This window comes from Myxocyprinus asiaticus, chromosome 37 (assembly GCF_019703515.2).
Source record: "Myxocyprinus asiaticus isolate MX2 ecotype Aquarium Trade chromosome 37, UBuf_Myxa_2, whole genome shotgun sequence".
NCBI classification, from domain to species: domain Eukaryota; kingdom Metazoa; phylum Chordata; class Actinopteri; order Cypriniformes; family Catostomidae; genus Myxocyprinus; species Myxocyprinus asiaticus.
Window position 1 is genome coordinate 11,256,773 of NC_059380.1, and position 12,182 is coordinate 11,268,954.

The 12,182-nt window shown below is 38.4% G+C and overlaps 1 protein-coding gene across 3 annotated transcripts in view; it reads left to right on the forward strand.

Moving 5' to 3' along the window:
• Positions 1-462: 462 nt before the first annotated feature.
• LOC127428279 (transcription initiation factor TFIID subunit 4-like) overlaps positions 463-12,182 on the forward strand; it is a 28,131-nt gene continuing 16,411 nt past the window's right edge. The window contains exons 1-3 of one of the 3 annotated variants that reach the window (XM_051676523.1): positions 463-479; positions 1,153-2,007; positions 3,744-3,883. In XM_051676523.1, the coding sequence (XP_051532483.1) occupies positions 1,254-2,007; positions 3,744-3,883 (894 nt within the window). In that variant the 5' untranslated portion in view covers positions 463-479; positions 1,153-1,253. Of the gene's footprint in view, positions 480-532; positions 2,008-3,743; positions 3,884-12,182 lie in introns of those variants that run through there. The other 2 variants (XM_051676522.1, XM_051676521.1) reach the window with 2 other exon arrangements.

Genomic DNA, 12,182 nt, shown 5'->3' on the forward strand with positions numbered 1-12,182 from the left:
AACTATAGTTTGTTTATGTGAAATCTGTGGAGTGGTTAAAAAATTAGTTATAATGACTTCAACCTAAGTGTATGTAAACTTCTGACTTCAGCTGTATATATATATATATATATATATATATATATATGAGTGTGTGTGTGTGTGCGTGCGCGCGCATTGCACTTTTCACATTTTAAACGTGATTTAAAAAAATATTATTGAATATTGCCATTGAACAAAACAAACGTGAGGATGCCGTAAATCAAAAGGGGTTGAAAAGCAACCTTTGGACTATCTATGGCACTCCAGTATCGTTATCTACAGTATAATGCAGTAGCATGCGTGCCCTCTACATTGGTCAGTCAGGCTGGCAGAGGTGTGGCGCCTTTTCACGCTTTCAAAACGGACGCTTCAAAACACGGGGCCATCTTGGGGGGAAGACAGCCTGCTGAGAAGTTCGCAGAATAGCCTCTACGCGCTTTAAGACAAACACATAACCGGTAAGAGTGCCACTAGATATACCTAAGAGCAATCTGTTTATAAATCAATGGTTGTTTTTCAACTTCACGAGGCCCTTTTATCGATGACAGCCCCAGTCAGACCGACTCTGACCGCGCTCCGCCAGAATCAACTGACGTTTATCATGTCCCGCCTCCACGTAGGGATACAACCAATGGCAGCACCTCATAATCCGAGCGTAATGACGTTTCCGCTTCTGCGCACATGCGCATTGTCATTTTGTCCAAAGCTCCTCACTGTGCACATCGAAGATGGCGGCAGGCTTTGACCTGCTATATAAGGATTTCTGTATTAAAAGAGTGGGCAAGAAACTTTTTATCGAAACTTCAAGTTGTATTAGATTAGACGTTACCAGACTTTGTCACAATAAGTTTGAGGTAAGCGCCCAGGCAGCTGGAAATCACCCCGCTGACTCCGGGAAAAGAGGCAATTCAACTAGCTAATGTTAACATTTTGCGAGCTCAACCGACTGCTGCGAGTCTTGTACATGTGAACATAGTGGAAGCAGCTAGTCTTAAAGTGTTTTACATGATTATTTCTCCCAATATCATTGTTACTAGTGGACTTGAGCTGACAAGGGCGCTTGTCAAATCCTTATTGACATTGTGACACGAGATTCCCCCCTTAACTCACGTTTGTTTCTACTTCGCAAAGCAACTACAGGGAAAGAGTGATTTCAGTGGATGAATCAAAACTTCATGAGCTGATGTGCACAAATGGAAGACAGCTAACCCGGTCCAGTGTTTCTCAATGCTATGGTAACTACTTTGCCAAGCCACGGAGTGAAGAAAGGGACGTCCTCAGTGCAAACTTTGAACGGAGGCAATGCAATGGATCCGCACACTGAAAGCGGCACTCCAGTGTCCAGTGGCCAAACATCATCATCATCAGCCGACGCTTCGACTTCTGTCCCTGTTGTCAATAACGGGCCCGGGGTGGCGAAAGGACATGCAAACGCGACTGTCGCCCCAAGCCCAAACACAGTGATACAGTCTTCTTACGGGAATACACAGAGCGCTGCGCCAGCAGCATCCAGTTCTGGAAGTAGTGGACCCTCAGTGACAGTTGTCAGGCCATCTATGCAAACTGCTGGTACCGGTTTAACTATTAACGGGAGTAATAATAACACCGTTTCTGCGACTGTAGCTAGTGTAGCGACCCAGCCAGCACCGGGAATAACTACTACTACAACTACAGCCCCTCTTTTGATGAACCAGACTCCTGCGTCTGTGAGTTCAGGAGTACCGAGCAAGTCCGAGTCCCCTAAAACTATCATCCAACCCGCAGCGCAGAATATCAGCCCCGGCGGCATGACTCTCGGACCGCAGCTCCAGAACCCTGGGGTGGCCAAGGGTGTTGTTTTTCAGGGAGTTGCGAGAACAGCAGCTCCGGCAACTGTTGCAGCAGTATCCAGTCCTGCCATCAGGACCATTACGCCACAGGTGTTAGCGCCCCGACTCCCCCAGAGCAGCCCGGGACAGAACATCCAAAACATCCAGTTACCTCCAGGTATACTCACTCACTCACTCACTCACTCACTCACTCACTCACTCTCTCTTTGTGAAACTATGCACTTTAAGAATGACTATCTGTGTTGTAGAGGAAGTTTTAGATTTTGTTTGACCCTCAGACATTCTCGAGGAGATCATGTGCACAACATAGTGGGTGCGCGCGTTGTAGTTATTAGTTCGCGCGCGCTCATGACAACACATGTAACAGGTGCAGACAACAGTAGAGCAGCTATAGTTCCTGAAAATATTAAGTAACATTTTGTTACGCTCATTTAGAAATCATGTGAGTATTTGCTCAATTATGTCCCTTCCCTTTTAAGTTTTCATTGATAGTAACAGAACTTGATGAAAATGATGGACTCTAGTCTGGCCATTTATCACAGTGCTTGCAAAACAAGACATTTTTCTTTAGAGATCAATTCAGTCTGAGCTATGTTTATGTAGTTTTACAAGGAAAATTTACTTTAAGATTAGCCTAATAATAAGTTTTAAAATATCCCATTGAATTTCACTTATAGATCTTCTAATAAAAGGCATGATGTCTTAACCTGCTCTTATACAGATAGTTCACCCCCAAAATTAAAACTCTGTCATTATTTACTCACCACCATGTTGTGCCAAACCCTTATGACTTTATTTCTTCCATGGAACACCAAATGAGATGTTAGGCAGTATGTTAGTCTCAGTCACCATTCACTTTTATTGCATTTGTTTCCATACAATGAAAGTGAATGGTGACTGAGACAGTCATTCTGCCTAACATCTTCTGTTTTAATCAGTGGAAGAAAGGTATGCAGGTTTGGAACAACATGAGGGTGTGTAAACGTAATTTTTTGGTTAACTGTTCCTTTAAAGGGATAGTTCACCAAAAGTTCTCTCATCATTTACTCACCCTCATGCCATCCCAGATGTGTATGACTTTCTTTCTTCTGCAGAATACAAATTAAGAATTTTAGAAGAATATTTCAGCTCTGTTGGTCCTCACAATGCAAGTGAATGGTGACCAGAACTCTAAAGATCCAAAAGGGACATAAAGGTAGACTCCAGTGATTTAATCCATGTCTTCTGAAGCAATATGATGGTATGTGTGTGAGAAACAGATCAATATTTAAGTATTTTTTTACTTACAAGCTACACTTTCTGTTTCACATTCAGCCACGTACCGGTTGATAAGAAAAAAGGACTTAAATATTGATCTATTTCTCACCTTTCTCTTCTTTTCTGTCTGCCATTCCTCAGCCTTTCTTTTCTTTATCATTTTACCAAATACTTAATCATTACCTTTTCCCTGCTTAGCAAGCACTAGTATTTCCTGCAGGAAATGCAAATCTTGCTATTATTTATTTATTTATTTTTTTGTATGATTTTTCCTTTTGGCTGTATGCTCTGGTCATTCTGACAAGTCTGTTGTCTGGCTGGTTTTTTTGGTCAGACGAAATACTCGACAGATTTTAGAGGCCATCTGGATCCTCTGACCAACAGTTTCTTTTCAGAACATATCCGGTAGTTCACACAGTAATGAGAGAATGACAGTACTAGTGTGTAGGGCTCTCACTGTGCTGTAGAAATATAGGCTACCAACTGTGCAGTTTATTCTTCATGCCTTTAAGCAGGGCATGGTTGCCAGATTTTACACTTGACTTCAGTCAGTTCAGCAGGAAAGAATAAGTGGAAATTGATGTCACACTTAAACCCTGTCTCTTTATGTGCATGTATTTGTTTTTGTCCTTCCAGGTATGGTATTGGTGCGTAGTGACAGTGGGCAGTTGTTGATGATCCCACAGCAGATGTTGGCACAGATGCAGGCCCAATCACAAGCTGCCCGCCCTGCTGCCCCCACTAGCACCACCCCTGGGCAGATCACCACTGCACAGGTAATGTCATCTCATCACCCTGAACTAATCTGAAGCAGAAATGACTTGGCCATACATATTTATGAGTAAAGGGCAGGGCCTTTGCATACTTCATAGAAAACCGAAGAACGAATGGGTGTGAAAATCTGGCAAAAACAAAGGTGTTTTTGAGTATGTTTCGGTGGTTCGTTACAGTTCGCAAGCGCAAACTTTCAGGAAAACTTTGTACCGGCTGCTAAACACTTTCTTTCTGCTGTAGGGCTTTACTGGTTGTTTAGATCAGTGTTACTATCAGAAATAATTAATAATTATTTCTGTAGCTATTAATTAATATTTAAATTAATCAACCTCATATGGGGCTCCAGTAAATGTAGTGTGCTACGTTTAGGAGCAAGTTTGGTTATTAGCAATAATTAATAATTATCAAAGATAATTATTAATTATTAAAATCAATAGAACATTGGTGAGAATCAGTGTTAGCTTTTTTAAAATCCTTTAAATCAACAATTATCAAAGATAATTATTAATTATTAAAATCAATAGAACATTGATGAGAATCAGTGTTAGCTTTTTTTTAAATCCTTTAAATCAACAATTATCAAAGATAATCGTTAATTGTTAACATCGATGAAACATTAATTAAAATTAACACTAGCTTATTGATCATTCAAATTCAATCATCAAAGATAATTATCAATTATCAGAAATCAATAGAATATTAATAAGGATTAACATTGACGGGCACCACCCTGGAATCAGGGACTAATAACCAGATAGTAAAACAGTGTCAATATTAGATAGTTTTCTTAGGAAAATCGACATCCGAAGAATATCGATTTTCGGGAAAAAAACAATGAATGAAGTTTTGAATCCGAGCACTGACATCCCGTCAGCACGACACAGGCGTATGCAAAACAAACCAAAACACTTCTCTTTGTAATATAAACAAAGTTTATTTATGCAGTAATATCAATTAATAATTAATACAATGCAGTCAATAAACTTCCGACTTACAACTACAAACTAAACAGTGATATGATTAGATATGGAAATCAAAATAATCCTATAACACATTAGGTGTGTGTGTGTGTGTGTGTATGTGTGTGTGTGTGGTTAGTACTAGAGAGAGAGAGAGAGAGAAGTGAACAGCCCTAAAGCCGATTTTGCGATAGTGGGAGAGAAAACAGCTGTCAGTTTATCACTCAGAGACGTGGTGGACGGCTCATAAAAGTCCTGCGTTATTTGACTCTAATGGATGAACTCAGTTTCTGTCTCATCCGCGATGGCGAAATTGCACAACAATCCAATTTGGTTGGACCACAATACAGCAAAACAAATTTGTGATAATTAATACCCTGAGTATTAATAATGAGCGGACATGGCGGTCCGTAAACTGTACAAGCAAAAACCTTGAAACACAAGAATAACACACTATAATATTCTATCTCTGGTCAGACGTAAACCTCTTACTTGAATCGCATGAGGACACAGGTAGAATGTGTTTTCCTCTGTCCTTTAACTCTGACCCGGTTCCTTGAGGCTCGGGTGATGACGGGAGGCCGTTTCCTCGCTCTGTCGGCAGGCGGTACGGCTGTTGATTCTCGGCAGGCTGGCGGAGAACTCAGAAATGTCGACTTGATTGAAGATGGAAGAGAAATCTTTAATCTCTTCACTTCTGTAGGCAAACAGATGAAGATGCGAATTGCTCGGCGGTCTCCTTCGGATCCGTTAGAGTGTTCGTTTGAACACAGAGCGACCTCAACTCGTCCAGCGAGATGGCGATTGTATGGCCACAGTTTCAAGTCGGACGTTACTTCCTTGTGCCACGAGGTTGCACCTGAGAGCAGCGATAAACTACGTCTATATTCGGTGAACAAAGTCGCTGGAAGTGAATCACGAAAGCATTTCAGAGGTATTTCAACTCCTGATGATGTCATGGTTTGAGGTGACGTTCTGTTGTGTGCCTCATCCAATAGGAGTTGAGAGTTCGATCCTTTAGTGAGCAAGGCTTCATGGATTTGTAGTCTGTTTTGGACTCCCTTTGTTTGATTTTGGCGCGATTTTTATCAGTAAGATTTACGACTTGGAATGTGGGGGCTTGAGTTAGGTTTTTATGACTGTGTTAGGCCTGCCTTTGTCTTCTATCTGAATACATGAGGCCCAACACTGCCATTGGTCCATGTTATCGTTGGGTGTTACCTGGAAATAGGGTTTGTTAAAAATATTGATTTTCCTATGCATTGTGATCTTCGTTTGAACGTTCTCGATATCAATTCTCAAATCCCAAGATTGATAATTAACTCTGTGCTCTACCCTCCACTACAATGAGAGAAAATCGCTTGCATTTGCAACCAAATTTTGCGCTATGCATCTAAAATGTATGTATTTGGCAACTGGCTGGTAAATGTTCATATTTCACTCACCAGTAATTGTGTAGTATTTTTGTGGAGTATTCAGTAGCAAGATTCTTTCACTGTATGTTGAGAGTAGGTATGGGCGATACCACTTATTTTCTTTAGATCCGATACCAATAATTTCAACTTCCAATATCGTCGATACCAATACCGATTCTTCTATTAAATAGATTTTTTGGCGATTTCTTGGGATATAACGGGTAATTTAAAATATTATTTTTAGTCATAACTCAAGTCATTATTATTATTATTATTATTATTTTTTACATTTGTGAGCCTAAACAGAAAATTATTAGACTTCTGTTTTGTTTATCCTTACAGAAATTAACCATGGTTTCACTACAGTAACTATAGTTTAACCATGGTATTTAGTTAAACCATAGTTATCACACAATTAATCATGGTTACTACTACAGTATTACTGTAGTGAAACCGTGGTTAACTATTTCTTTAATTACATATTGACAACAATTACAAACTCATCATTAGAAATGCCACCTTTAGATTTGTTATTTTAGTGTGAATTTACTCCAGAACATGCTGTCTGTCATTACCTCAGCATGGCACTGATCCCTCTTGTTTGAACGAGTCTTGTCATAGCACAAGCGCTTATCTGCTTGTGTCTTTCAGCATGCATGTTAAGATGAGCAGAAGAAGAGATAGTTCCCATCCTGCACAAGTATTTGCTAATATAGCCTAATCCATTTTATTAGTAAAATTTATTTTATTTTACTTTGAAGCTTATGATTATTGTTCATGTTCATGGTAACCAAATAATAATATCCCTAGTTTACATTTTTTTTTTTAGAATCAATATTTTGTGTGAGGATCGATATTTTTGATACAACTTCAGTATCAGAAGTATCGATACTTTAGGATCGATCCGCTCATCCCTAGATGAGAGTAAAAGTTGTTCCGTGTAATGTGTGTGTCCAAAGACAAGATCCACACAACCCATTTGTCATTGAATAATCATTTAATTCTAATTATGCATAGCACAGATGAGTCTCTTTCATTACATGCGCTCATCTACAGATGATCTTTACAGAAATGCTGGGTTTGTTAAAGAGACAGTACTGGCTTTTAGCACGTGTTAAACAAATCAATGTAAATACTTGTAAGTAGTGCAAATTAGTGGTCGACCGATATATCGCTGATTCTGAATTTTTTAATTATCACATTGGCCGATAAATTTTCCCGTTTGGCCAATTTGTTTCTTGAGGGCGCTGAGAATCGCCTACTTGCATGTGAAGCGAATTAGACATGTAAACGACCAGTCACGGTTCGTTTTGTTGTTACGTGCCATCGTGTTACTATCAGTGCCACGGCAGATGCGTTTGAGCTCGTAATGTTAAAGTGCTTGCCTGTTTCATTCGCCCTCTCTCTCCTCAACAGTTCCCTGTCACTTTTCTAATGATAAAAAGCAAATATCAATAAAAATTCTATTATATACCATCTGCAAATATGCAGATATCTCATTTAAAAATATGTAGTTCACGAACCTCATGAAAATCAAGCGTTTTCTTCCCGTTGAGCACTCTTCTAATATCTTCCTCTGAAGCATGTATTCCATCAGCCAGAATCAAAAACTTCAGGATCAGGATCAAAAGTTCCTCTGATTCACAAATCATGATGGTCAGTCCGTGACAATCCAAGCAGGCGATCCAGGCCGCTTAAACTTTCTGGAGATTGCTGCTCGCGCTGGATCTGCACGAGCGCGTGAGTGCAACTTCAAAGTAAAAGCACTTCATGTACGCTATAAGTGTCTCATGTCTTATTCACTATGCAATGTATGCACAATTGGTTTGATTCTGTATTTTTGTAGAAAATGCAATTGCTAACGTGGACATGCCATCAATGGTTGCTGGACTACTGTTATTTCCTTTTTCCTAATATATTAACAATTTCTTCATGTGCAAATACATTACTAAAATTTGAAGACTAAACAGAAATCAGAAGAAACTGCTATCAACCATTTAAAATACAATATTTTTTTAGATTCTTTTCTACAAAGTTAAAGTTTAGTGTGAAATTGAGTAAATATAGTGCTAATTTACTCAATTTGTTTTTAGCAATTTTATGTTTATGTTATTTACTATATTAAACTGTGTGATATATCAGCATTGTATCGGCCTATCGGCCACCCTGCACTCGGCAGGGTATATCGGCCTCGGCCATTAAAAATCACTAGTACAAATTATGCAATTAAACAATAAACATGTAACAAAAAATATTTGAAATATAATATCTTATTTACTGACTGACTACATGGATTTGTTCATTTTTTAAAAGCCAAAATGTGATAAATATGTGATAAAATAGTCATTGCTAACGCATTTCAATGTTGTATTCGTTGATGTTTTACATGTAGTCTAGTTGCTCCTTATATTTAAATGCTCTTCTAAACGAATCAGATGCAGGGCTCAACAAGGATTTTTCCTGCTTGTCCAGATGGGTCATATTTTTGCTTCCCCTGCCAATATTTTCACTGGCCACACCACAGTTATGATAAATAGCTATTTTGAGCAACATTTTTAACGCTGGGTGTCAGTGCATTTTTTTATTTTTCATGAAACCAGTCTTAAATAGAGGTCGACCGATAACTAAGTTGGGCTTACCAGCGTAACATTTTACCGATAACTAAGTTGGGCTTACCAGCGTGTGAGCGAATGTGAGTGAAAATTACTGTGTGTGAATGTGGAAAATTATTTGGCTGCACCGGATGTCTGACACCTGTCATCAAAGCTTATGAAATTATACCATGAGAATCAAAAATACATCTAACCTTAAATACAAATTATGTTTTAAACTGTGAAAAACAAACAAACAGACAAGCTAAAATCATGGACGGCTGACATGTGCGAGTCTGGTAAAACAGTGAAGTATCAATTTTACTTGCTATCACTAAGCTACATCACCTAGCAGTGTTCTTGGCTCGCGAAAAAAGATGTGTGACGCACGATGCATGAGTAGATTTTTTATTATTTCTTAACTGCAAAAGATAGGGTTGTTTCATTGCATATTTATCTGACCTTTATGACAAAACCATTATGGTGTTTCTATACTAGAGGGCACACAAAATTATTTTTGCCAGTGAGAAATACATGAACTGGGTTTGAATGTTATTTTAGACTGTGATGAAATTAAAAGAACGGTAAATCTCTTTATTCGCATACCCCCATTGTCACCTCAGTTTGGGAAACACTGGCATAGAACATTCCTATCCTGGCTGTTAAAAAAGCATTTCATTTTCAACTAATGTGCATAAAATAAATAAATAAATAAGTTTTAGTATTCTCAAATGTTAAGTCAATAGTAAAAGGGGGGAAAACGCTTCAATAGACAGTTCACATGGTGTTACACTTGCACTGATTCCTACTACTCCAGACTCAAGCTTCATGATAATGAAATACCACATTGTTTTTTATTCAGTACAGTTGTATGTAGAGTAGCAACATTTTTACAGATAGCAGTGGTATTCTGCTGAACTTGGTGGTGAAGCGGCTCAGACTATGAGCCCAGGCCAGGGGCTGTTCAAACAGACGGAACACAACAGACTGGAACCGAACGGATCTCGAGACACACATGTCCAGGTTGAAAATCTTTCCTGACAAAGCATTTAAACAACTTATTGCTTAGTCTGAGAAATGCTTATAAGGGAGCAAGACGCAATGGCCAAAGACCTCCACCAACTGTAAGGGGCCGTTCACAGTTCACATCGAACGCTTTTGCAACCATCCATTTGTTTTTCTGCGTAAACGTGCGTTAGATGAACGTCTTTGATTCACTTTGTTTTTGTTTATTCAGGGTCTCGTGCAGGAGCTTTTAAAAGAACTTTAAAAGCATATTGAGACACCTGTTTCTGTTAAACTGTATTTGTTGCACTGTGTCTACCTTTTTTTAGCACAAGAATGTGATCGATCTGAAGTCATCATATTACAGTGAGGATAACATTTTTTAATTGAAATCAGATGCGTTTCTGATTTGTTTATAAGTTTCTCTCGGCTGCATTAAGATATTAATTAGCTTTCTCATGTCACTAGCTTTAAATATGTAACTTAGCTGACTAACGAATGCATAAATGTGACCTGCTGGATATAAACTAATGCAAATTGATGGTAACAGTCGTGACATTTAAACATTTGGGTGGGCGTGTATTTTTGTCACATTGTTATAACCGCTTGAGGTTAGCTTTGATGTTAGCGTCCTCTCAGTAAACTTACTGCTGTTCTCTACTAATGCAGCATTTAGTCAACAAATTAATTACTTTATAATGATATGACAGCGTATACTGTAGTGTACTGTATGCATACCTTTTCGTTGTTGATGTTTTAAATCTGCATTTGAAGTGTTCTGCTCCATGCTGTGTAGTCTCATGTGTCAAAACAAACACCACAAGGCGTCAAGTCAAGTCATTTTTATTTGTACAGTGCTTTTCACAACATGCATCGTTTCAAAGCAGCTTTACAGGAAATCATACATTAACAAAAACAAGAACTGAAACTATAATATCTGTAATGTCTTACAGTGATCATTGTGTAGTTTGATTAATAAAATTGTAAAATGTGTATAGAAATTAAATAATTAAATAATAATTGTATTTAGAACCCTTGTGAGCAAGCTGAAGGCGACTGTGGTAAGGAACACAAAACTCAATAAGATGTTGGTTAATGGAGAAAAGTAATCTTGGGAGAAACCAGGCTCACTGTGGGGGCCAGTTCCCCTTTGGCTAAACAACATGAATATAATGCCAATATTAGTTACATTTACATTTATGCATTTGGCAGACGCTTTATCCAAAGCAACTTACAGTGCACTTATTACAGGGACAATTCCCCTGGAGCAACCTGGAGTTAAGTGCCTTGCTTAAGGACACAATGGTGGTGGCTGTGGGAATTGAACCAACAACCTTTTGCTTACCAGTTCAGTGCTTTAGTCCACTACGCCACACCACTTTGTGTGCAGTGCAAGTCATGGTTTTAAATTTGTAAGCATTAAGGTCCAGTGTTTTAAAAATAAAAATAAAATATTTTTTTTGAACTTTAAGATTAATGACTTATGTCTTTGAAGTCCATCCTGAATTAACTGCAGAAGTTTACATAGATGCATTGTCCTTTGTTATTTGGCTGATATAACAATGAAGAAGACAATGTAACAGTACATCCATCGAGAGTCAAATTATATTTCAGCTGCTTATTTTTAGAGGTTTTTGGTCCAATCATTAGTACCTCTGTTTCGTCGGAATTAAGGACATTTCTGGCCATCCAGTATTTTGATTTCATTGATGCACTCTGCTAATTTGGAGAATTGTGAATTTTCATTGGGTTTAGAAGAAATATAAAGTTTGGTATCGTCGGCATAACAGTGGAAACTTATTCCATGATTCCTGATAATGTCTCCCAGGGGAAGCATATATAAGGAGAAAAGCAGAGGTCCTAAAACTGATCCCTGTGGCACTCCATACTTCACTTTTGTTTGATTTGACAATTCCTCATTTACACATACAAAGTGGTAGCGGTCTGATAAATAGGACCTAAACCATGCTAATGCAAGTCCACTAATGCCAACATAATTCTCCAGCCTATTCAAGAGAATGTTGTGATCTATCGTGTCGAAGGCAGCACTAAGATCTAAAAGCACTAGAAGATAAATGCAGCTGCGATCAGATGATAAGGGCAAGTAATTTGTAACTCTGATAAGTGCAGTCTCTGTACTGTAATGGGGCCTAAATCCTGACTGAAATTGTTCATATATTCCATATCTCTGTAGAAATGAACATAGTTGGGAGGACACTACCTTTTCTAGTATTTTCGACATAAATGGTAGATTTGAAATCGGTCTGTAATTAGCCAATTTTCTAGGATCAAGCTGTGGCTTCTTAATAAGCGGTTTGATAACTGCCATTA